The sequence below is a fragment of the Phacochoerus africanus genome, chromosome 6 (assembly GCF_016906955.1).
Source record: "Phacochoerus africanus isolate WHEZ1 chromosome 6, ROS_Pafr_v1, whole genome shotgun sequence".
NCBI lineage: Eukaryota > Metazoa > Chordata > Mammalia > Artiodactyla > Suidae > Phacochoerus > Phacochoerus africanus.
In genome coordinates, this window is record NC_062549.1 from 50543823 (window position 1) to 50571143 (window position 27321).

A 27321-nucleotide genomic window follows, 5' to 3' on the forward strand; every position below is an offset into this window, starting at 1 on the left:
TTTCAGTTTTACAAAAGACAGAAGATGGAGATACATTGAATAAACCAGAATATCCAGAGATAACAAAGAAGGGTGACTGTCAATGGTTAAAAATCCTGAATTCTCCCTGAAAATGAATTGTCCATATCTTTGAAAAGCAGGCAGCAGGAAAGAGAGAAAGAGATAAGGAAAAGAGCGAGAGGAGAAGAGAAGAAAGATCTAACACCAAGATTGGAGGCTGGCAGTCATGCTTTGTAGCTTTCCAATCTTCAGGATCAGGGTAAATTAAAGGTACTTGAAAAACCTTTTAACTCACAAATACCTAGTTTAAGTTGCCCTAAAGAATATTTTAGGTTTATATCTTGGTCCCTGAGTCAAAAATATCACAAGGACTTTTCTCCATTTTGTAAATTTGTGAATGGATACAGATGTAGAAGAATTTGTTTGCAATGCAGCACCAGAAAATGATTCTAAGTAAACTTGCTTCAGTTTTTCCAGAGACACACGTCTGTTGTTTTAATTGTGTATCGTATTCAATTTTTAAAACTCAAAAAAAAAGATGTGCTTATATTCCTTTCCTTTTAGACTTGAAAATTTTGTTTAAATATTAGTGGAACAATGAGTGTCCTAATGTTTTAACAAAAGTAAAGTAAGTAATGCTGGAGTGTCACACATTGTAAAATGAACAACATTACATGAAAGTGGTCCCTGCTGTCCATAATCCTTCATTCCACTGCTGTCACCACATACCTTGCTATAGCCAGTTCTTCCATGGCCTCTGTATTCGTCAGGGTACTCCAGAGAAAGAGAATCAATAGGATATATATACAGAGAGAGAGAGAGAATGAGAGAGAGAGATTTATTCTAAGTAATAACTCATGTCGTGAGGGCTGAGAAATCTAAAACCTTCAGGGCAGGCCAGCATGTTGGAGACCCTGGGAAGTGTTAATGTTGCAGCTCAAGTCCAAAGGCAGTCTGGAAGCAGAATTCTCTTTTCCTCAAGGAACCTCAAACATTTTTCTCTTAAGGCCTTCGGCTGACTGGGTAAAGCTAACCCACAAAGTGGTATGTACCTTGCTTTCCTGAATGAAGGTCTACTGATTTAAATGTTAATCTTATCTTAAAAATACCTTCACAGTGATGTTTAGACTTGCGTTTGACCAAACATCTGAGTACCATGACCTAGCCAAGTTGTATCTTCTCAAAAACAATAGCTACTGCTTATGGAGTTCTGACTGTGTGCTACACTGTATTATCTGCTTTGATAGATAATTAACTGTCACAGCAAGCCTCTGAGAAGTCTTACAATCCCCATTTTACAAAAAGTGCCAACAACTTATCTGACTGAGACCAAAGAGCTAGAAGCAATGGGACAGAGTTTGAACATGGTTTTTTTTTTTTTTGGTTTTTTGGGTTTTTTTGTTTTTTTTTTCTTACTCCAGTCTACAAACTTAACCATTCGATGATGCTACTTTTTAGTTCTCCACCAGACCTGTCATGGATAAGTGATAAAATCCCGAGAAGTTTCCCTAGAGTCAAAAACCAGTTCAGGCTTAAGGCCATCCTTTGGCAATTTTCACAGACTTAGACTTGGCACGTCAGTTAGCTTCATATCCAGATATCTAAATTCACACACTTTTCTACTCTCCTACTAAGAAAAGACCTTGAATCTCATGACCTTTTCTCCCTCTTAATCAAAGCAGGTAGAAATAAAGTCACAGACTTTCACAAAAAAAAATTTGCTTAAATCAAGTGTGGTTAATTAGCAAAATTTTCTGCTTCCACATGAGGTTATCAGAGTTTCTAAAGAGCTTAGAGATGAATAGTCATATTTTTAAAATTTTTTTCACAAAAATGTTTCCCTTCCTTACAGATCACATGTTTTTCCAGCCTAAGTCAAGTGTTAGGCCAATAAGGAGTGATTCATTTCTATGAGGTTGGGCAGTTTCCCTTCCTTTCTAATGATGTAGTATTTTGATTTTGATTTTTAAATATATTTTATCAAATTATGCTAAGGAAAACACATTTTGCTTCTACCACTAAATTATAAAAATTGGGGAAAATTTTAATAAAAGTTCTGTTGTGCCACCTAGTGTCTGGAATTAAAATTTCATCCTTTAGAAACTGAAACAGCCCTCTGCTAAATATTAGGAAAGGAAGGACCCAGAGACACCAAAATGGGAATGTAGGTACCACCAGTCTGTCAAGGAAAGCACAAAATGTCTTATTATCTTCTGCTCTGGTGAAAATTCAGAATTCATCCCAAACAGAACTTGACTCATTGTCATTATGTGCCGAGTAGAACCTGGAAAGACTGTGACTTCAGTGGCAGGAAATATGTGGAGGAAGAGTTTTATACATGAGTGGCAGACTGAGCCAGGAATGGATTGGAAATGGTAAAGCTATTTCTTCCCCTCACAGAAGAATCCTCCGGCCATGACAGTCTAATCGCATATTTCCTCCCTAGGGCCTGAAATCAGAGCATTACAGGAGGACTTACTACCTTTCATTTTTAACCTTATTTTTAATCCTGGTGTTAACAGTAACTGTAGCATTGTTGCTAGACTTTTTAAAGTATTTTGAACAATGAGTTTATAACCCCAGATGAACTCCATTCAACTACACATGCTGAGCAATTACTCTGTCTAAAGCACTCCTAGGATACCCCAGATACTACTCTCATACAGTTCTTGTTTTCCCATGCCTCCTGGACGGAAGGGTCAGGAAACTCTAAATAAATAAGATGATGCCCTTGGTTGCTGTGTGATGATTCAGTGTCTTAAAGTGCTTATATCAATACCCTGAATGTAGTAAGTTATATTATTATTATTATTATTATTACTCTTATTACCAAGAATTATAACTGAATCAATTCCGAGGGAGTTTCCATATGGGTAAAATCAGTGTATGTCTCTGCCGATCATAAGAAGATGGATTAGAATCCTCAGGGTTCCATCCAACTTGTGACTTCTGACTTTAACTATGTGATACTGAAGCTCCTAGAAAAGTAGAATTATGGTCAGTTCTCAAGGAAAGCTTGATGGCAATGACTCTATTAGTGTTTGAAACTGTAAAATGTAGGGTTAAGTCTGCTATCACTTAGAACTCAGTGAGTTATGACATCATAGTACCTTACCAATTATTTATCGCATTTGACTTGGCTGCTCCCAACAGCTACCTATCAGTAGCATGATTGGCAGAGTCAACAGCATGGGCAACTAGATTCAGAATTCCCTGTCCTAAACATATCATCCATCATTTGCTCAGTGGGAATGGAGTTTAATATGGAATAAAGCATTTCTTTTTATAATAAACAAGGCTGAGTTGAGAAAAGCCCTGAAAACTGTTGGTTATACTTGAGGGTGACTTAAAGTCATAGTGAGTTATATATTACTGATACTATCTTAAGTTCCTTTTCAAAGGAGGCTAGAAATGGAGATATCCTTCAAGACTGAGAAAGTAAGCATCCAAAGATAAATTTTACCAATTTTACAATTGTGTTCAATTGTATTTCTCCCAACTTCATTCAAATCACCAGAAGCCTTATTCAAATATGTAACACAGTTTTTATACACCACCAAATTTTCCAGTGTTGAAAATGGAATAATCGCTAACAACTTCATTCTACACATCAGCCCATATTTATCTAGTGCTTGGCATGCCCCAAGCACTGGCAATACCCTGGGTGTATGGAAATAACTAATATATAAATCTTTCCCTTGAGTTGCTCAGAATGAAGATCACATACACACACACTCACTGTCTGATGAGTCTCTTCCTTTGACACCTATTGCATGGGTGACATTTGGAAAATAATCAGTAGACTTTCTGAGCCTGTGTTCCTTCATCTAAAAGCCAAGAGTGTTAACAATATATTAATTAATGCTAAGCAACACAGGGAGGTTGGAAGAATTAAACAGGTAAAAATAAGAAAATAGTACAATTTAATACAAACATTGTGTTAATATAATGTTAATATTGACATTTACATGGGTACTCTCACTTTATAGAAAAAGGAACATATATGAAGCAATAACTATGTTCCGACTTTCTCTAAATCAGAAATTTCCCTAATTACTTCTATAAAGGAAATGGAGGTGTATTATAAAGATAAAAATGCTGGGGTATAATTCTTTTTAATCATACAATAATAGAGCAAACTGTATCACACAAAAATAATCATTTGGGGAGGTCACTTGGGGAGACAATTGTTCTCAAATGCATCATAAAATATAATGACTTCATGATGCAAACTGATTTCACTAAACCAAAATACAGAAGGGAAAAGTCTAGTCCTAAATTACAGCTGCCCCAAGGCCAGTGGCTTCTGTCCGTAAAGCAATCATTAAGGGACAGAATCTCTTAAGTGACTAAGTGACACTACGGCTGCTGGCCTACAGCAACATGGGATCCTCCACCCACTGAGTGAGGCCAGGGATCGAACCTGCATCCTCATGGATACTAGTCAGATTTGATTCCACTGTGCCACAATAGGAACTTCTTGTATTGTACTTTTTATTATACACAACTACTATGTTCCATTTACATGAGTTAATACACATACTATGCAAGTATGTTGATAAAAACTCGTACTTACAATGGTTTAAATGTTTTTCTCTGAGGAAATCCAAGCTATAAGCTAACTGCTATCCATATATTTGGGCATTTCTACTGAGGAAAGCACAAATTGTTTGCTAATTTATTTTAGGGTTTATCCCCTATTTTGGTCCAACCTTTTCCATTAATTGGGTTTCTTTATAGTGCTTTCTGCTGGTGAGCTAAGCTGAAGGATAGAAAAGATGAAAAACATTCCTTCACAAAGAGGACTTTGTTCCTCCAAATGATATTGGGATGTGTGTTTTACTTTATTTTTATTAATGTAAGTAAAATTAAGTCAAAGTCTCAACAATTCTAATCCCCTATTCTATTCTCCTTTCTCCTCCCCAGAGGTGGCCACTAAGATGATTTTAGCCTTCCAATCTCATTTTTATTTTATTTTTATCTATATAAATATCAATGATAGGCAGTATTATTTTGTATAGTTTTTTCATAGTTAGAGTCATATTGAATATATTCTACAGCTTGCTTTTATGCAGACCTCATTATTTGTTGAAATCAATCATATCTATGTATAGAGAGAAAACTGGTTTATTTATTTTAACCACTCTATGGTTATTGCAATCTGGAAATCTTCAATATTTTTATCTGCCCACAGATTGTCATTTTGTTGTCTTCAGTTGAAAATAATCCTACCACAAACACCTTTGTATATTTATAGAATTATTGCCATGGGAAAACAACATTTAAAATCATTAGTAATTCCAATGAATATAATTTAATACAGTTGGGAATTGTCATTAAAGTTCAATCCAACAAGAATTGTTCAAGTAATGAAAAACTTTATTTTGCCCTACAAACTATAACTGTAAAATTTAACACCAAAAACTCAAATTGTGCATATGGAAGTAAGTGTAAATGGGTTTTTAGATACTCTCTTTCTGATCATTAATAATAACAATGCTATTATTCTTTATAGCTATGAATGATTGAGAGTTAACTTCATTGCAATGATATCCAGATATATTTAAGCTTAAGAACTTCCAAATATATTTCTAATGAATTTTCTCAAAAATAACAAGAATACCAACTTTTTTTGGTGGGGGAGTTCCCTGAAATCAATCCAAAGTTTGTGTTTTTTCCTAAGAGAGATCTGAGCAATCAGAATAATTTCCAAAATGAAATGACTCTGAGTCAATGACAGCATTAAAAGAAATAGGACACATGAGCTACAAATTTAGAGAATCTTTACTGAAAACAAAATAACAATATTTAGAAAGAAATTAATGTTTGTCATTTGCTTGAGCATATATGATCATTTACGCTCAAAACAAATACATAACAAGTAAAGAAAAGGTAAATATCCCTCTGCCTGAAAGGACCTTTGTGAATCTTTGCAAATACAAATCACTGTCATCTTCAAATGACTCAAATTTCATCACCTACACGAGTACCTTCTTCCTGCATCTCTATTCCCAGGCAGAAGTAAACCCTGCTCCTCTTAAAACTTCTAAAGATCTTTACTTGGGATGTCTTATGACATGATTAAAGTCTACCACAAATTACAGCTTTTCTGTTTATATAAAACATTTTCCCAACTAGACTTACTCTCTTTCATCTTTGATTGCACCAAGGGCATGTTTCAAAGGCTTGCTCATAGCAGTTTCTCAGCAGTATTTGTTGGAGGTATTCTTGTTGGCTTTTGCCTTTTCTTTCCATTCAAGATAACCAAAAGCTATAGCTTCTCCAGTCTGAGACTGACGGCATGAGATACATAGATACATAGCAATAGGTAGTAGAAACAGGATTAAAAACCAAATCTAACTGACCAGAATCCAAATTCTTGCCATTATATTATAGATATTTTTTTTTCTAAATTTTAGGTCAAGACAAGTCCATATCTACTGGCAATTAATATTTTAGAGTTAATGCAGACATCATCTATTACTGTTTATTAATATTGCATTTTAAAATCATTTGGAATATTGGCTTTTTAGCTGAGTCCATAGGAATTATTTTTCTCTTTATTATTTTTCTCTTTAGGGTTGTGATACACAGATGATTTATGACATGTTGCTAAGGTTGAAATCCATTGTCTATTTACCTGGCGACTTTGTCTGCAAAAAGGTGAGTATGTGCTATTTTTCAAATACATGCCTAGTAAATAAATACATTTGAAGAGTTCAGACATAAGTCAAGCGAATAGTTTAGAGAAAATTTGTCCAGGGTGAATTCCATAGTATAGAACTAATCATGAGATACAATTCTTTAAAGCGATAATGTGCTCTCAGAGTTCAAATGGAGCAAGACAATATGGATTTCATTACTTACAATTATAGAATATAAATGTGGGTGGTCTAAAAATTTGCTTTGTGTAAATGTAAACCATTGATTGTGACACCCCATTAATTCCAAATGTTGGGAAAAGTTACAGAAATGAGAGGTGGTTCCCCCCTTTTTATGTCTTTGGCAAACCATCAGTTACCTCTATTTAGCTCACCCAGTTAGTGGATAAAAATACCACATTTTTAAAATTTTTATTGTGCTTTTTGTGATTACATAGTAATACATGTTCATTATTTTTTAAATGGAAAACACTTAAAAGCACAAAGACAAAAATTCTACCACCCAGAAATAGCCAATATTAATATATTCTAATCTGTGTTTTTTTACCTATTGATGGAAAAAAAATTATAAAATTGGCATCATACCTACTTATGTTTGAAATTTATTTTGTCATGTCAGGATGTATCATAGAAACTTTTTACATATTATTAATAAATATACAACCTCCTTTTTTAAAGCTGCATAATATTCTTGTCTATAAATATATGATAATAAATTCCCAAGTGTCTGCTATTACAAAGAACTATAAAATGAACATTTTTGCATATCTCTGATTACTAAGGAAGAAGAGAAGAAATAATGACCTAGAGTTTTAAATATTGAGATATTAAATCAGTTGTGAAGGTAACAATCATAATGAAACATAGAAAAAGGTGAGCAATTCAAAGAAGTGGGAGATGACCTCAAACCCTGGGGAGTTCACACATGAATAGGTTAAGAAGCACTTCTATCACTCCAAAATAATGTATTAAGTGCCATGGTAGAAGTAAGCACAAGCAGAGTGACACAGAGTGAAGACACTTATCCACTGGGATACTGGAAGATTTCCTGGAGAAGATGCTAGTCAACCTGTCTTTAAAAATGAAGCAAGAAGATCCTGTTGTGACTTAGAGGGCTGAGAACCTGACATAGTGTCTATTAGAATGGAGGTTCAATCCCTGGCCTCACTTAATGGGTTAAGGATCCAGCGTTGCTGCAAGCTGCGGCATAGGTCGCAGATGCAGCTCAGATCCAGTGTTGCTGTGGCTGTGGCATAGGCCTGCAACTGCAGTTCCAATTCAACCCCTAGCCTAAGGACTTCCATGTGCCACAGGTGATTAAAAAAATTAATCAGCATGAACCAGGAGAAAGAATAGGACTTCCTGAGGGAGGAAAGTATTCACATGAGCTAAGGAAGAAAGGAGGGAATTGTGTCTTCAGAGGGAGTGCACAGAACTACGGTAAATCAAAACTTAGAAAATTTTAGTATCATTTACTCAATGGAATAAATAATTTTGAAATACCATGGACCAGCCCTGTGCTGGGTACTGAATATATTCAGCAACAAATGAAAAAGGATGGTTCTGGAGTTTCCATAATGGCGCAGTGGAAACAAATCCAACTAGGAACCATGAGGTTGCAGGTTCAATCCCTGGCCTCACTCAGTGGGTTAAGGATCCGGCATTGCCATGAGCTGTGGTGTAGGTCGCAGACACGGCTTGGATCTGGCATTGTTGTGGCTATGGCGTAGGCCAGCAGCTATAGCTCTGATTAGACCCCTAGCCTGGGAACCTCCATATGCCTCTGGTGGGGCCCTAAAAAGAAAAAAGAAAAAAGACAAAAAAAAAAAAAAAGGATGGTTCTTGTCCTCCAGGGGCTTATAGTCCAGCAGCAGGGTATTCAATTCACAGTGTACACCAGAATAAGGTGAATTTAGAAGTTTGGGCTCTATATCCAGTAATTCAAGTGGTCTGGGTGGACCCCACAGATCAATATTTTTTGAAAGCTCTCAGATGATTCTAAATTGCAGCCAAAGTTGAGTGTCACTGGCCTAATGGAAGACACAAACAATAACAAATGAAATTACATGAATGCATAACTCCAAATGTGTTAACTATTATAAAACAAAAATAGAATTTGACAGGAGACTGTGTGGTGGTGAAGCACTTAATTTAGATTGGGGGACTCAGGAAAGGGGAGATTATCAGGTTGTCAGACATGATCTTTGTGAAAATATAAAGAGAAATGGTTCGCAAGTTAAAAAAAAAAAAAAGAGAGAGGGAGTTCCCGTCGTGGCGCAGTGGTTAATGAATCCGACTAGGAACCATGAGGTTGTGGGTACGGTCCCTGCCCTTGCTCAGTGGGTTGACGATCCGGTGTTGCCTTGAGCTGTGGTGTAGGTTGCAGACGCGGCTGGGATCCCACGTTGCTGTGGCTCTGGCGTAGGCCGGTGGCTACAGCTCCGATTCGACCCCTAGCCTGGGAACCTCCATATGCCGCGGGAGCAGCCCTAGAAATGGCAAAAAGACCAAAAAAAAAAAAAATGGAGAGGACAGTATTTTAGGTGAAGACTTGGAGACATGAGACAGGACAAAGCTTGGCATTTTCAAGGAATAGAACCAAGTAATCAGCTGGGATAATGGTGAAAAACAGTCAAATAGAGTGGAAGGCACTTTAAGGCACCCAGTAGAGATAACTAATGCACAGGTAGAAATTATCTAGTCCATGAGAGAGGACAGAACTGGAGGTAAATCTTTGGGGACTGGCATAAAATGGAAACTGATTTCATAAGAAACTCAAGAAAAGGTAAATGAAGAAGACCAGTGCTATAACTCTGAAGAATACAGTATTTATGGAGGAAATCAATGAAGGATCCTACAGGGCACCTGAAAAGGAGCTGTCAGCGGTAAAAGAGGAAAAATAGAGGAGGGATTGTGATATTGTGGGAACGAAGAATGTAGAATCCCACACAAATCATTACAAGTTAAAAGTAGGCAGATTTGGAGTTCCCGTCGTGGCTCAGTGGTTAACAAATCCGACTAGGAATCATGAGGTTTCGGATTCCATCCCTGGCCTTGCTCAGTGGGTTAGGGATCCGGCATTGCCGTGAGCTGTGGTATAGGTTGCAGACGCGGCTCGGATCCGGCGTTGCTGTAGCTGTGGTGTAGGCCAGCAGCTACAGCTCTGAATCGCCCCCTAGCCTGGGAACCTCCATATGCCGTGGGAACGGCCCTAGAAAAGGCAAAAAGACAAAAAAAAAAAAAAGTAGGCAGATTGGTGATATGAAATCATTTTCATGAAAATGGGAAGTACAAACCACGGCTCAGTTTAAGGACCCCTTTCGAGCAGTGATGCCTTGGGAATGGCATGGCCTTAATGCACCAAAATGGCCTTTCAATTTGTTCCAATAGCAGCAAGGACTGAAATTTGAGATAACTTATAGAAGCCTCAGCACCCATGCCACGACAGTGAAAATTTGCTTAACAAAGTGTGAAATGCAGAGTGGATGCAACCTTCTCATTTCTAATTTCTTCCTCACATCACATCCATCACTCAATAATAAAAACAAAATCAGTGAACACAGATGAGAAAAGAATGGGAGTGGGGAGCAGAAATAAAAAGCCATGAGATTCCAAGCCACATTTCTTTGTTTCTATTTTTAAGAAGTGATTGAATTAATAGCAGATATTGACAGAGAGGAAAAGTTGCCTTGGCCAGATTTTAATAGCTGAATTCAGCTTTATTTTTGCTTTATCATTTCCACAAATCACTGTAGGAAAAGGTAAGAAAAAAAAATGTTCCATTGGAGGAAGTCCAAATAATTGAAGAAATTGCAGGGCTCAGACTGAGTTTGCTGACCTGCTTAATCCTCTGAATGGCCCTAAAGTACCAAGTGCATAGCTTGGACTCCTTCAAAGAGCATTTGGGAATTTTCCCAGGATTAATTTGCAAGAATTAACTTGAGTGTCACAATGCCCCACTAGCCTCAGAAATAGCATTCTACACAGGAACCCCCAAAATTTGAAGTGCTTTCTCTCTAAGTGTTACCTATTGTACATGAAGGGCTTGCATTTCTACACACAAACCAACCATAAGAGCTTGGTTTGATCTTATTTTGCACATGCTGTCAGACCTTGTTCTCTAAGGGACGTCTACTTCATTTGAATGCTAATTAAACTTGCAGGAAAGTCTTAAATTAGCCTAGAAATATGCAAGAAATAGTGGAAGTTTTGGTTCGTTGATTATGCCAGATCTCCTTGGAAAATTATTGAAATGATCGTTAAAAAATAATTAAAAGTGCTGAACTATATTTAAGTACCCATTATGTACTTCTCCCTCCAGTCAGTTGTAATAACTGCTTTTGAAAAATCATTCCAGTTCCTTGAGAATTACTTCATGCCAAGAATTAAGGAATATGACCCTGTCCTAATCATTACTTCCTAGAGTATCTCTTGGAAAACTAATTTTTAGACACTTTCTCTTATTCTTAAAGTAATTCATAGCCATGGTATTCATTCTTAAAGAGGTCAATCTTGATATTGGATTCATCATTAGATATGGTCTATCTGTATATTATATTATTAAGTGGCATAGGTGTCTAGTTCTAATGCTATCATCTGTCAGCCTTGTAAGTTTGCTCAAGACAGTTAACTTTTCAAGCCTCTACTACAAATGTTTAAATAAGAATAATGATATCTCTCCTCTTTGAACTTCCTGGGATTTTTGCAAGAATTAAATGTGTTCATATCTATGAAAATGCTTTGAAACTATAAAATAGCATGTTCTGATAGAAGGAATATAAGCGTTAAAATAGGAAGCAATGAAAAATCAGATATTATGAATTTTAAAATTCCTTGGCAAATACAAGATGTATTAGCATTGATATCATGGAAATAACTATAATTCGATCCATCTGTATTGGAATTTCTACTTAGATCTATATTTGAGAATAATATTCTGCACTATGCAAAATTTAAATATACTTTTTGCATTGCTTAGTTAGGAAATGTGCATTCTAGGCTTCCTTTTCCTTCTAATTACTGTCACGGGAAGCATTGGTTACTCAGCCAAATGTTGGTTCATCAATCTTAGCCTTTATTTTTCATTCCGTAAAATGGAAGTAATAATATTCTAACTTCCTTATAAAGGTCATGGGGAGATAAAATGAGAATTTCAGTCATAGATGTTAACTAAGAAGTGGGTCTGAAAAATTTAACCTTAATCTAACAATTAAAATATGACAATAATTAATGTTTAGGAAAATAACCCTTCATATTAAAGGATTTCAAAACTCTCCAGAGAATAGTTAGTTTATAAATCATTCATAAATGAGCACCTATGTCATAATCCCTATGCTCAGCACTCAGGAACGAAATAGACGTTGTCTCAGCCATTGCAGAGCATAAGCTATAATCAACATTGTTTAATCTTATCAATTTTAGTGTATTCTAATCCTTTGAAAATATGGTTAACAAGAATATTTGATGAGGATAAGCAATGAGGTCATACTATATAGCACAGGGAACTATATCCAGTCTCTTGAAATAGACCATGAGGGAAGATAATATGAGAAAAAGAATGTATATATACATGTATGTATGTATGACTGGGCCACTATGCTGTACAGCAGAAATTGACACAACACTATAAATCAGCTATACTCTAATTTAAAAAAAATAAAAGAATATTGGATGAATTCAAATACTGGATGAATTCGAATAATCCTGAACCACGTTTAAGAGAATTTATTGTATGCTAATATTTTTAATAGCCCAAGACTCAACTTACTAAGATGTGTAGGTACTATTATCTAAATATTTTGCCTAGTAATATACACACTGGTTTAAAATTTAACATATACACACTATCATATGTAAAATAGATAACCAACAAGGACCTACTGTATAACACAGGAACTATACTCAACATTTTGTAATAAACTATAAGGGAAAAGAATCTGAAAAAGAATATATGTATTATATATATAACTGAATAGCTGTTGTGCTATATACCAGAAACTAACCTAGTATTATAAATCGACTAGACTTCAATTTTTTAAAAAAGATTAAAAATAATAATAATAAAGTTTAACAACTTTTCTTGACCCAAGTGCCATTTAGGTCTCTTGTGAGACGTATTTATTCTTTTCAGATCCTGGAGTGAGAAGATATGTTGCACGGGTTCCACAATCACCCACTAGTTCAGTGATGTGCATGACTCAACATAAAATTATATGTATCACTTAATATTTATTACAGCAAATCATACAGCACAGGACCAGCAGGGAAAAGATATGCATAGGCAAAGGCTAGAGAAAGCAGGTCCTACTTCTGAGAGGGTCACATGGATGCATTTTTATCTCCCACTGGGGACCATGGAGACAAGGGCAAAATATCTCTGCCTCAGGAAACTCATCAGAGTCTTGGAGTCCAAAAATTTTAAATGGGGCTGGTCACATAGCTGCATAACCAGCCATGGCTCAGATTCCAAACTAGATACCAAGCACACATCATAAATCATTGTGTTTACATTAAACAGTGTTGACAGCCTTGTATATCCTGCCACACTGCCTAAAGCATACAGAATAACATCATTAACCAGTGGCTATGTGAACATTTCAGGATTTTAGTTTTCAGGGCTTGAACAAGGGTCACTTCCCCGGCTCCAGAGTCCCCAGAGATAAGCAAGAACTGAGTAAAACAACCTGCTGCATTAACACTTTCCTCTCAGTAGAGAACAAGAATAATGGCTTAAAGGTTTCCTGTGCTCCAATTACTACAATCAGACCTCAGTGTTATAGACAGAAGAGTGGAGTTGACATTTGAATGTCTGTAACACATGCTTTTTGGATAAACCAAGCAACTTCTTTAAAGCAATAGCAGTGGTCACCAAAGCTAAGGAGATCATGCTTAAAATCTGTTATTTCCTTTATCCATGCCCATTCTGGAAACAATGTGAAACAATGGCATACAGTGCTCACATTCTGGAGAGTATCACTTTCCTAATAATTTCCTTTCACATGATATGTCTAACCAATGTCCAAAACTACCTCAAGTGTTAAGATACTTTTATACTGGTGTTCCTTGCTTCCTTCATCTACATTTAATCCTCTAGAAGAGTTTATATTTCTTAATTTAGGACATAATTGTCAAGAAAAAAGTTACTACCATTTCCTCTTTATATTTGGCATATAGGGAGAAATTGGCAAGGAAATGTACATCATCAAGCAAGGAGAAGTCCAAGTTCTTGGAGGTGCTGATGGTGCTCAAGTTCTTGTTACTCTGAAAGCGGGGGCAGTGTTTGGAGAAATCAGGTACTGAAAGATTCTGGACATTGTTCTCAGGGTTGGTAAGTGAGTTAATTTATTAAGAGCCCTTAGAACAATGTCCATTATTGTAAGTAATTAAGTCTGTCATTTTTCATAAAAGAAAAATGTTAGGTCATAAAATAAGTAAAGTTACAGAGTTATCTTGTTGCACAGTATGTTGAGGATCCAGTATTGTTGCTGTAGCAGGTTCAATCCCTGGCCTGGGAGCTTCCACATGCCATGGTTACAGCCAAAAAAAAAAAATTAAATTTCATGGTCAAATTCATCAGTGGTTTGATTATGCTGACAGAATTCATAAAATAAGTGTTTTCACATTTCTATGTATCCCTTCCCTTCCCCAAAAGACCTAGCACATTTAGCCCTTTGGGTCCGGGACTTAGATCAGTGCCTGGCATAAGGTAAATGCTCAGTAAATATTAAATAACGAATGAAGGGATTGGATGAATGAATGAATGATGAAAAAAGAGACTGGGGGAGTTAATTGTCAGACTGCTGGAAAATTTGAATTCCAAGCTAAGACAGTGGTTTTGAGTAGATGAGTGATAATGATTATCACTGTAGAACCAAATTGCCTGAGTCCAGATCCCAGTACCAACACTTACAAGCTTTGTCCCTTTGTCACTTGACCCCTCTGTTCCTCATCTTAATAATTAGAATAAAAATAGTACATATCTTAGAGGGTTGGTAAGTTAATTTATTAAGAGTACTTAGAACAAAGTCCAGCATCTTTTGGAGCTCAATAAGTATTAACTATAGTTATTATTATTTCCTATTGGCCAGGAGAAATTTATCCTACAAGTCCCCAAGAGTAAGAATAGTGACAACTTAGTATCTATGGGGAGATTGGTTCCAGAACCCCAACAGTTACCAAAATTCATTAATACTCAAGTTCCTTATATAAAATAGTATGATAGAGTCCACCCTCCTTGAGGGTTCCACACCCCAGGATTTAGCAAAGCAGATTGCACAGCCCATGTGGGACTGCACAATTCATGGGTACAAAGATCTGACACTATAGATAGGAATTTTAAGTGTTTTGTGGGCTAAATATTTTCTATGCATTATCGTATATAAACATATTCATGTATTCATCCAATAAACATGTATTGAGTATCTCATACATGCTAGACTGTCAGATAGCACTCTAAGCTCTGGGAATATACTGTGAAAACAGTAGACAAGAGCTTACAGTCTTGTGGGAGAAAACTAACAATAAATAAACAACTAACTAGATAAGATAAATTCACACTGTGATAACTGCTAGGATGCAAAATTGTTAGAAAGTGATGCATACAGTAGAAATTATCACAACATTTTAAAACAACTATACTTCAATAAACTTTAAAAAAGACAAAAAATAAAAAAGGTTTAAGAAAAAAGAATGTAACTGGAGATGCTATTTTACATACAGCAGTCAGGGACAACCTCTCTGGACAGATAATATTCCAGCTAACCCTTGAGAGTAAATGGAGCAGCCATCCATAAATGGGGGAAAAGTTCCCCAGATGGTGAAACAGCAAGTGCAGAAGCCTAGAGGTAAAGCAAGGTGCTTGTCTGGTTGGAAGACATAGAGGTCAGTATGGCAGGAGCTCAGTTAATAAGGAACACTGTGGGGAGATGAAGCCAAAGAGGTGAGCAAGGACCAAATTATACAGATCTTTTAGGCCACAGTAAGGAATTTGTATTTTATTCTAAACACCAATGGATGCCAATGGAGGATTTTAGGCAAAATAATTATACAATTTGAATTATGATGTTAAAGACCCCTCTAGTAGCTATGTGGAAAAGGGGCAGGGAGTTCCCATTGTGGCTCAGTGGTTTAAGAACCCAACTAGTATCCATGAGGATGTGAGTCCTTAACCCACTGCCTCTTTCAGTGGGTTAAGGACCCAGCATTGCTGCAAGCTGTATCTCACGTCGCAGATGCGGCTCAGATCCAGCATTGCTGTGGCTGTGGTGTAGGCCTGCAGCTGCGTCTCCAATTTGACCTCTAGTCCAAGAACTTCCATATGCCTCAGGTGCAGCCCTAAAAAAAGAAGAAAAAAAAATTTTTTTTAACTAAGAAAAAAAGAAAAGGGGCAGTAAAGGAGGAAGAATGAAATAGAGGAAATCAGTTGGAAGTCAGTTGCAGGTGTTTAAGTGAAAGATGGAGTTCTGAAGTAAGATGCTGGATCTTAAGGTGAAGAGTGCACTGTCAGGCAGTTACTAAAATAGTCAGTTCACAACTAGGAAAATTGCCATTCTGAGGTATCAATTATTTTGCCCAGGGTAACATACTAAAAAGTGAAAAGGACAATATTCAAACATGAGTTTTATGGTTTAGGGCCTAGTGATTTTTCCACCACACCACAGAAGAAAGGTGTTCAACCAACCTCAGATTTCATAGCTGCTAAGTTATCTTCCAACAAGAGTGAAACCTAATGTAAACTATGGGCCTAGGATGACAATGATGTGTCATTCTAGGTTCGTAAATTACAATAAATGCAATAAGGGATGTTGGTAAAACTATACCTATGGGGGAACAGAAGTATATGGGAAACATTTGTACCTTCCCCTCAATTTTGCTATAAAACCTAATCTCTAAAAAATAAAGTCCTGATTTTTATTTTTATTTTTTTTTTTACTTTTGTCTTTTTATGCATACACCTGTGGTATATGGAAGTTCCCAGGTTGGGGGGGGTAGAATCACAGCCGTAGATGCAGGGCTACACCACAGCCACAGCAACACAGGATTTGAGCCACCTACGTCAGTAACCTACAGCTCACGGCAACACCAGACCTTTAACCCACTGAGTGACACCAGAGATTGAATATGCATCCTCATGGGTATTAGTTGAGTTCTTAACCCACTGAGCCACAATGGGAACTCCCCTAATTTTCAAAAATGGAAAAAAAAAATAAAGAATAAGAAGAATTTATCTTCAGGTCTAGAGATATAAAGCATAATTTATAACTTTATAATTAGCATAATTAGGGCTTCCTTAGAATGTTAAAGCATGTTATTTGTCTATTGATGATGAGGCTTTTCGTTTTTATTTTTCCTCCTGGCTTAGAACTGGGTGGGCACTTCTGTGAGGGTTGTACCCTGGGGCAGTGGTGGAAACTGGGGCAGTGGCACTTCTCAGAATGTCCAGCTCTGTATGTTCTTTGCCTATTTTCAATCACTTCCTTACTGGGAGTCCTTGCAAAAGTTATTTAATATTTTAGTGACTTAATAATCACCATAATCTTCAAGGTCATAAAACAAGCAACAGTCTAATCTAAAACATTGCAGAAATTAATTAGCTGACCTCTTCCAAGGGTTGAGTACTCCCTGAAGAACAAAGCTTTGTAAATACAAGTATGTTAATTGCTGATATTATCATCATAGGAGGAAATACACTAGGAATACAGTCCAGGTGCTGCTGAGTTGCAATTGAAAGGAATCAGAGATTCTTGACAGCAGCTTCTCAAATAAATCTCCTATTACCCATTGGGTTTCTAAGGCCAAATTGAAAGCAGTAGACCAGACAAGCTCTAAATTTGCTCAAAATTGGGTGGATTCAAGCAAAAGGGAGATTTTTGCCTTAACTCTTTTCTTGGCAGTGGTTGAGGAGACAGTCTGCATCTGCCTCTTCCCAGATATCCCCAGGCTTCACAGGCCCACAGCTGTCACACACTCTGGGGCTCTAGTTATTTATTCCGGCAATGGAGGCATGTCTGCCAAACATCTAGATACTAGAAAGATCTAGTAATCCTGTTTACTACTCAAAAATGCTGTGACCTTTGTTAAAATGAGCTAAATCCAGCACTATCACGTAGCTTTTTAAAGAAGGTTCTTTTTTCTTAGAAAAAAGTAAGAAAGAAAAGAACTGAGGGCTTTCAAGGACATTACATACTAATCCAAAAGAGCAAAGCCCTGACTAAAATATAGATTTACAGCCTGTCCTAGAGAAAACCCAGACCACGTTTCCAATTAACATCTGAAGAGTTCAGACACCCCATTTTTAATAGAAAGACCCAGGGTCTGCAGGGGATGGCCTTGTGGTAGTTCTAACTCCACTGTTTTCTTTACAAATATATTTATTGCCAAGTCTTATTCACTGAATGTGTTTAACCACTTCCTGTCCTCCTTCTGCATCTGTTAAAATCTCACTTTTCTTCAAACGCATCTGAATTTTTAACCTTGCTGTTGCTATCATGATTTCAATAGGAGTCCCCATTGGTTTCATCTTCCTCTGAAATGTCCTCTCCCTGGAAAATACCTGTTCACCTCTCAAGACTTCAATTCAGATGTCACCTCCCTAAGGCCATCTCCAAATGCCCCAACTAGTTGCTCCCTGTTCTATGCTTCCATAATATTTCATTCATGACTTTACTATAGGAATTACCACTAATTAATAATTAATTTGTTCAGATGGAACTCCTCAATAGCCTAAGCTATTAAAATATAAAAACTAGGACTTTCCATCTTTATATCACCAGCAGCTACATAAAACTCTGGTTTTCATTGATATTCTGCCTCCATTCAAAAATAATTTGCAGGGCCCATTGTGGTTCAGCAGGTTAGGAACTTGACATAGTGTCCACAAGGATGCAGGTCCACAGCCCAGGAGTCTCTGGAGCCACCTGAAGCTGGAAGAGGCAAAAGGGATTCTTTCCTAGAGTCCTTGGAGGGAGCCCAGCCCAGTCAACATCTTGATTTTGGATTTCTGGCCTCCAAAACTGAATACATTAAGTCACTGATTTTTCAGTAACTGTAAGCAGCCCTAGGAAACAAAGGTAATACTAAATTTTTACATTATTAACCTTTGAAATTTTACTGGGGGAAAGGAAGTTCTGCTTGACACTCACATTCCCTGGCCAGTCTACCTCTAAGACCTATCAATTCTACCTCCAAATTGTGTGTCCAATCCATTGTACCTTACCTTCTCCACTGCCCTTCCTTTTGCCCAAAGCACCTCCCTCTCTCACTGGACAACTGCAGTTGCTACTCAAAGTCTCCCAGTCTAACCACTGCACCCTCTTAATCCAGGTTCAACTAACAGCCAGAGGATATCCTTGGGAAACACAGATATGATCACATCACTGGCCTCCTGCTTGACCTCATGCCGTGCTTTCACATGTTCTTAGAAACAAATCAGAGTTCTGTCCCTAACCTACAAGATCCTGCAGAGCAGAGTCTAGCCTGTGCCTGCCTCTCTACTTCAGCGTGCACCCCCTGCCCTTTCTCTCTTTAATCCAGACTTCAGTTCCCTGCATGTTACCCATGCCATCCAGCCATAAGGAGCTGGGGTTTTTTCCACCTTATTTTGGAATTAAAAGCCTTTTTAAATTGAGTTTATAACATTATATATGTTTCATGTATACATTACATTATGACTTTTGTATGTCCCACAGTATGTTCACCACCAAAAGTTTTGTTTCCATCTGTCACCATATAGTTGACCCCCTTTACTCATCTCACCCTCTCTCAACCCCCTTCCCCTCCAGTAACTACTACTCTGTTCTGTGTATCTATAAGGTTTTTTTGTTTGGTTTGGTTTATTCATTTATTTTGTTTTGTTTTTTATATTTCACCTATGAGTGAAAAGGTACAGTATCTTGAGTTGGAGTTCCTGTTATGATTCTGCAGGTTAAGAACCTGTCATAGTCTCCATGAGGATGCAGGTTCTATCCTAGGCCTCGCTCAGTGGGTTAAGGATCCAGTATTGCCCCAAGCTGCAGCATGGGTTGCAGATGTGACTCAGATCCAGTGTTGCTGTGGCCGTGGCATAGGCCTGCAATTGCAGCTCCGATTCAACCCCTTGCCCAGGAACTTCCATATGAAGTAGGTGTGGCTGTAAAAAGAAAAAAAGAAAAAGGAAATATACAGTATTTATCTTTTTCTGCGGCTTATTTGACTTAACATAATATCTTCCAGGTCTATCCATATTGTCACAGATGGCAGGATTTCATCTTTTTTTGGCTAAGTGGTGAAACCACTAGGTGGCACTTCAGTGGGTGGGAGGCTCTGAGGAGTTTCAGTTCCTTGTCTTATCACAGAAAGGATTCAGTAAGAGGCAAAGTGATAGATAAGAAATATTATTAAAATAGGACCCTTGTGAGAAATACAAGTGGGCGAGAAAGGGAATGTGGCACCCAGAGAACTAGTGGGCTACAGTTTTACAATCAAAGGAAGAATGAGTGGGGAGGGGGAGAAGACCACCTTCTTCCTCATTCTTGAGTAGACATCAGTCTTCTATCATCAGCTCCTCTTCCAGGTTGAGCAGGGGAGTCTTCTTGTCCCTACATTGTCAAGCTGGGACTATCATTGTGCGATGGATATGAGCAAAATGGCGATGACATACACTAAAATCATCTCAGTTTCAGTATGACATCACCTTTTTCTATATTTTTATTTTTAGTATATGCAGAGAATCACGTCCTAGGAATTTTAACCTACTAACCTCACTGAAAACTGGGTTTCGTCCACCATTGTTTTCTTATTTGGGGGCATGTCTCATGCTTCAGTTGCATGGTTTTGTTGCTAAGCAAGGCTGCTCTCTTAAGTAATACAATAATTTTTTTCTACTTATAATCACCTAGTGGATTTAACTGTTTAATCACCTACTTTGTCCCTTTACTCTGTCCCTATTCATAGTATTCCATTTTATGTATATAACACTTCTTTATCTATTCTTTTACTGATAGACACAGGTTATTTCCATATCTTGGCTATTGTAATTAATGCTACAATGAACATACGGGTGCATATATCTTTTCAAATTAGTGTTTCTGTATTCTTTGGATAAACATACAGAAATGGAATAGCTGGATCCGATGGTGGTTCTATCCTTAATTTTTTGAGGAATCTCCATACTGTTCTCCATAGCAGACACAGGGAGTTTTTGGCACATGTTTTACCTCTGCCTAGACAGGCTGCCCACTCCTTTAACCTAATCTTAGCATCTTTCAGGACTTCCTTTATTCACCACTATAGGAACCTCCTTGGTCTCCTTGCTATATGCTCTGACTGGATCACATTCCTTTCTTTCAGAGCACTTACTTGAAATTATACCCTTGCTGATGCATTTATTTCTTCAGTGTCTTTCTTCCTTCCTCACTAATCATAGGCATCCGGACCACTACATATGTCTGTGCCAGTCATGGCCTGATCAGCATGTCCAGAGAGGGGCTGGGAAGGCTGGAATGCAGCCTAAACTCCACTCCTGACCAAGGGCCCCACTGTTGCACTCCTTTTCATAAACAGACGCCTTTTATTTTTCAAAGGGGGGCATTTTTCTGGCCAAGCTTTGACTCTACATGATTCATTCACCAGAGAGGATGTATTTTTCCATTCTGCACAAAGTCACAGGCCCTAGCAGATACCCCATTCGATCTGCACTTGATTTCCAGCCCTTAGGGCAGTGCTTGGCCTACTTAAGTACCTAATAGTTATTTAATAAATAAACAAACATAATTATCTTTCTACCTTTGCAAATGTACAGATACACATTCATTTTTGTCATGAATATTCATATTCAACCTTTGTGCCCTTTTTGTCCATTTATTATTAAGAATAGCTCTGCTACGTTTATTTTTATAAAATCATTTCACTTTTCTTTTAGTTCTTTGAAGCTTATTCCCCAAAGTGAAATAACCAGGTCAAAAGGCAGAAACATTTCTATAATTCTTAGAATGTATGAGCAGATGATTTGCTAGAAAAATTGAACCAATTTACTATATAACATGCAATGTATAACTATTTTTCCCTAGCATCAGTGATATTACCTCATTGTTCTCATTGTTTTTGCATTTTAATAGGTTGTTTTAATTTGCATTTCTCTAAATAGTGCCTAGAAAATAATAGGTCCTCAATAAATATTTGCTAAATGAATTAACTTCCCCTGGGCTTATTTATTTTCATAAACACAGTCATTAACTTTCTGCAGTCATTTCTTTCTTTGTGCTACATCATTTTTCCATCATATATAACAAGTTATTGAGTAGAATTTAGATACTGATATATTCTTATATGTTTTAGACAATCTGGTTTTCATTTAACGTATTTAAGTTCTGACTTTTCAACAGCTGTATCAGTCAAATCACCCATTCTACATATTTAACAAATATTTACTCTATACCATTGTGAAAAGACCAAATATTTTTAAAAGTAATTTTAAATCTCTTTGTTCTCTCCAAACAATGCTTGTCTAGTCCTCCTAAACACTCTGTTTTCAAAATGAGAGTACCAAGGTACACTTTTAGTTTTTTGGACTATTTTAATTACGTAATCTTATTCTTCATCAGAATAATTCTGTTATTCCTTCTCCTCCTACCCTGCCTTCCCTAAAAGACAGAGAGAGTAGTTACATTGGAAGTATGAGCAGGGGTAAGAAGATTGATTATTCTTGAAGGGTAAATTTTTCTTTTACATTTTTTCTAGCTCAATCCTGTGACTACTACCTGTGGTAAAAATATTTATTTTCATTTGCAGCAGCATGGGTGGACCTAGAGATTATCACACTGAGTGAAATAAGTTAGGCAGAGAAAGACAAATACCATGTAATATCACTTACATGTGGAATCTAAAAAAAGTGACAAAAAAGAACCTCTTTATAAAACAGAAACAAACTCACAGATTTCAAAACCAATTTTGTAGTTAGCATAGATGAAATCGTTGGGGGGAGGGAAGAATTGGGAGAGTGGGAATATATGTACACACTGCTGTATAGAATGGATGATTAATGAGAACCTACTGACTAGCACCGAAAAATCTACACAATGGTTTTTAATAACCTATATGGGGAAAAGAGTGGATATATTTATATTTATGACTGATTCACTTTGCTACATACCTGAAACTAATACAACATTGTAAAAAATGTGTGTTTGCATTTTTACTACATTCTTTTACATGCAGTCTCTGAGATTGTGAGGCATCTTGTTGCTTAGATCAAAGAGGAGACTTTATCTAGTTTTACAATAGTTCTGTGAACAACTCTATTATCAATACCATTATTTAAACATGTATTCAAATATTCTCAGGGCTCCTAATAAAGTGACTTTGGTGACTCTAATTCTGAGAAAATCAAAGCTCTTTACCACCATTTGGAATAGCAAGGAGGGAGAAAAGAACCTGATTGTCAGACCTTGGCATAGCTTACCACAACCAGCCTAACCAGCTTCATCTTTTTTTCTAACGTCCGTGGGCAAATCTGTATCATCAGAACAATAACAATGAGTTCATTAGCAGCACTGGAGTTAGGGTGTAAAGAAAAGACTCCATGACTTAAAGTCAGCTGTGGTCTTGGATTTGAATTTCAACAATGAAACTCTTTAATATTTTTGTTCTTAGTCATTTCACTGGATTCTGGTCCTTAGTTTCCATGTCAGTAAGGGTAGGTAAGAATTTCACCAGTTTGATGTGGTCCTTAATATACGACATTGTCAGCTATTTTGAGTCCAAAGAACATTTAGTTAAGTTAGAATTTTGGTCTGTTTGAGACAGTATTTTTTTAGCCAGAGAGTATCATATATTCTCTGAGTACCTGAAGGGACATAAATGAGCAGGGCATGGAATAAAATGTACATGTTATTCTTTTTTTCCTCTCTCCTTCCTTAGAATTTTTGCCTGGATTCTTCATCGATCACTCACTCAACTCTGAAATCAAGACCTCCTAGGGGAAAGGGGGCTACCTGCTTTGTACCTGGGAAATTTGAACTCTAACTCATAAAAATCCATACATACAGATTTTCCTCAAACTGTTATTTTACCAAAAAAAAAAAAAATCTAGGTTAACATGTGTTTGCCTTGCAGGAGTTTTATGAATATCAAAGTATCTACAAAGTGCAAGAAGCCTGGGCAGGGGTGACACTAGAACATCTTCTGATATTTGCTCACCCACAGAAATTTCGTTAGAATTTATTTTAAGTGAAGTGGTAAAAATTTTCAAGCAACAAAGTGTTTTCCAGTAACATTGAAAAGGATAAGAGAATATCTCAGAAAAAGTCTACACAGGTGACCTAACCTCCTGACTTCCAAATATAACCCGGTTGGAAATTTGCTTAATGAGAACAGATAGTTGAAGTCATAACCTCTTGCTTAGCATTGGATGTGATTGATACTCTCTATCAATAGTATTCACAGTTAGTTTTATTTCCACTATAGGAAATGATTCCACATTGGAAAAAAAAAAATGCTTTTAGACAAGAAACGTCTTTGTTTTAGGAAGCATTCTCATTTTTTACAGTTAGCAAAGCATTCATCATTCTGAATTATGTTAATCTGTTGAAGAAGTATGTCTAGATTTGCATCCCAACTCCACAACTTATGACATGTATGACTCTAGGCAAGTTACTCAACTGAAGTGTCATTTCTTCATCAATTAAAATGGAGAAATAATAATACACAATTACCTCATAAGATTGAAAAGCATTGTATGTATTAATATTAATAACTTAGAGGGGTTCCCATTGTGGCTCAGCAGTAACGAACCCAATTAGTATCCATGAGGATGTGGATTTGATCCCTGGCCTTGCTCAGTAGGTTGGGGCTCTGGCGTTGCTGTGAGCTGTGGTATAGGTTGCAGATGCAGCTTCAATTCCAGGTTGCTGTGGCTGTGGCATAGGCCGGCAGCTGCAGCTCTGATTCGACCCCTAGCCTGGGAACCTCCATATGCTGTGGGTGTGGCTCTAAAAAGAAAAAAAAAATACTTAGAAAAATATCTGTCTCATAATAAGCAGCCAAAATATTAGCTAGTACTATTATTGTTACTAATGTCATTCTTTTAAATATTTGCAAGTCAACTAGACAACTCTTACTCATACTAATCCTACTCCTATTTTATAAGCAGTTTGAGGGCAGATTTTTTTCTTTTTGGCTGCACTCATGGCATATGGAAATTCCTGAGTCAGAGACTGAATCCAAGCTGCAGCTGCGACGTACACCACAGCGGCAGCAGTGCTGGATCTTTAACCTACTGTGCCAGGCCAGAGATTGAACCTGCACCACTGCAGAGAAAATGTCAGATCCTTAACTTGTCACAGCAGAAACTCCCAAGATTTTTTTTATTGAAGTATAGTTCATTTACAATACTTTGTTAGTTTCAGGTATACAGCAAAGTGATTCAGTTATACATATATTCTTTTTTTGGACTCTTTTCTATTGCAGTTTATTATAAGATATTGAATATAGTTCCCTGTGCTATATAGTAAGTCCTTTTATCTCTTTTTTATATGGTAGTATTCATCTATTAATCCCATACTCCCAATTCATCCCTCCCCATGCTTGCCCTTTGGTAACCACAAGTTTGTGTTCTATGTCTGTGAATCTGCTTTTGTTTTGCAAATAAGCTTATTTGCACTACTTTTAGACCCCACATATAAGTGATAGCATATAAAACTTGTCTTTCTCTATCTGACTTACTTCATTCAGTACAATAACCTCGAGGACCACCCATGTTGCTGCAAATGACATTATTTCATTCTTTTCTATGGCCAACATTCTATTATATATAAACCACATCTTCTTTACCTCTTCTGCTGCTGATGGACACTTGGGTTGCTTCCATGTCTTGGCTATTGTAAATACTGCCGCTATGAGTATTGGAGTACATGTATCTTTACAAATTAGAGCTTTTGACTTTTCCAGATATATGCCCAGGAGTGGGATTGGTGGATCATATGATAACTCCATTTTTCGCTTTTTTTAAAGGAATATGCATACTGTTTTCCACAATGGCTATACCAATTTACATTCCCACCAACAGTGTAGGAGGGTTCCCTTTTCATTTGAGGGCAGATGTTGGTCATCTTTTAAACCCCAGAATTTGGCATATTATCTAGGTCATTATGGAGTATGTTATTTCTACGCACTCCTAATTTATCTCTAATTTCTTTTTTCTTTTTGTTTTCAATTTATGTAGTGATTTCCATAAGAAAATCATGCTTGTGCATGATTAGCCTCCAAAACATAATGGTCTGCACAATCTCAAACTCATCCAAAAAACCATCAAAAGTCCAGCTGAGAAAGGCGAGGTTTAAGAATTATTTTTCTCTAGATAGTCTAGGTACCATTGAAAACAAAGAGAGCTGAGTTTCAGATATGCACTGCACTGGCCTCCACCCTATCTACAGAATTGCTGTTATGGAATTGGCCTTTAGAGTGACACACAGCCTTTACTGAGGACTACATCACAAACAGTCCTAGCAAATTTAGCTTTGCATCTATAATAAGAATATGAAGATATTATCCAACAATTACATAAGGGCCTCTCTACTTAAGCCTTTCAGGGAATACTTCTGTCTTAAATCTAAGAATTCATCAATTTTTATGAGATTTAAAGCCAAATTTGAAGCTCTCTTGGAGCAAAAACTATGTTTTTGTGTGAATCCCATTTTAGGTTTCTTTTTTTTTTTTCTTGTCATCTTTTTGTAGAGCTGCACCTGTGACGTATAGAACAGCCCAGGGGTTGAATCGGAGCTACAGCTGCCAGCCACAGCCACAACCACAGCCACAATGGATCTAAGCCGCATCTGCAACCTACACCACAGCTCATAGCAGTACTGGATCCTTAACCCACTGAGTGAGGCTAGGGATTAGAACCCACATCCTCATGGATACCAGTTGGGTTCATTACTGCTGAAATATTTTATGTCTCTGTTCTTGTTTTCCTATTGTTCTTCCATTCATTTTATGCTCTTTTTTTTCTTTCTTTTTGGCTGCACCCACAGCCTGTGGAAAGTCCAGGCTGGGGATCCAACCTGTACCACAATAGCAACCTAGGCTGCTGCAGTGACAACACTGGATCCTTAACCCTGTGCACCACCAGGGAACTCCCTAATTCAATGCTCTTTTGTACTCTACTTATCCCTGTGGGTGCTTTCTGGATAAACTAGCTCTGCTAAAAAGGGCTATGCAGGTTCTGTTTTGCACAACTCCAGTGAGCTCCAGTCACATTATAGTCAGTGTATGCAGTGCACAATTTATGATGCCATATGTGGCAGCCCTGGAAAACAGCTGAGAATGAATAACTGACTAGGGACAATGAATACCTGAACATTCTTGCTCTTCCTGACATATACACACACATATATCTATGTATATGTAAATACCTATACATTTACATATTTTTACATATATGAAGGTATTATATATGCATGTATTATATGTACATGTATATTATATACATACATATATAGCTACGTGGTATATATATAAAATGTATGTATAAGTGTATAGAAATACACTTATTAGTGTATGTGTGAGTGTATATAATCTCCATGTTGCTATTTATTCCTGGCATTTACAGTGTTTTGCACATATGGGTCATCTCACACTAAATATACCTTCTCCCTCTGACGTTTATGATTTCATTCACTTATTCACC

General features: G+C 37.0%; 1 protein-coding gene across 1 annotated transcript in view; it reads left to right on the plus strand.

Moving 5' to 3' along the window:
- Window positions 1-27321, plus strand: part of CNGB3 (cyclic nucleotide gated channel subunit beta 3) — a 151261-nt gene that overhangs the window by 113436 nt on the left and 10504 nt on the right. The window contains exons 14-15 of the mRNA XM_047782944.1: window positions 6580-6663; window positions 13836-13954. Coding sequence (XP_047638900.1) covers window positions 6580-6663; window positions 13836-13954 — 203 coding nt within the window. The remainder of the gene's footprint in view (window positions 1-6579; window positions 6664-13835; window positions 13955-27321) is intronic.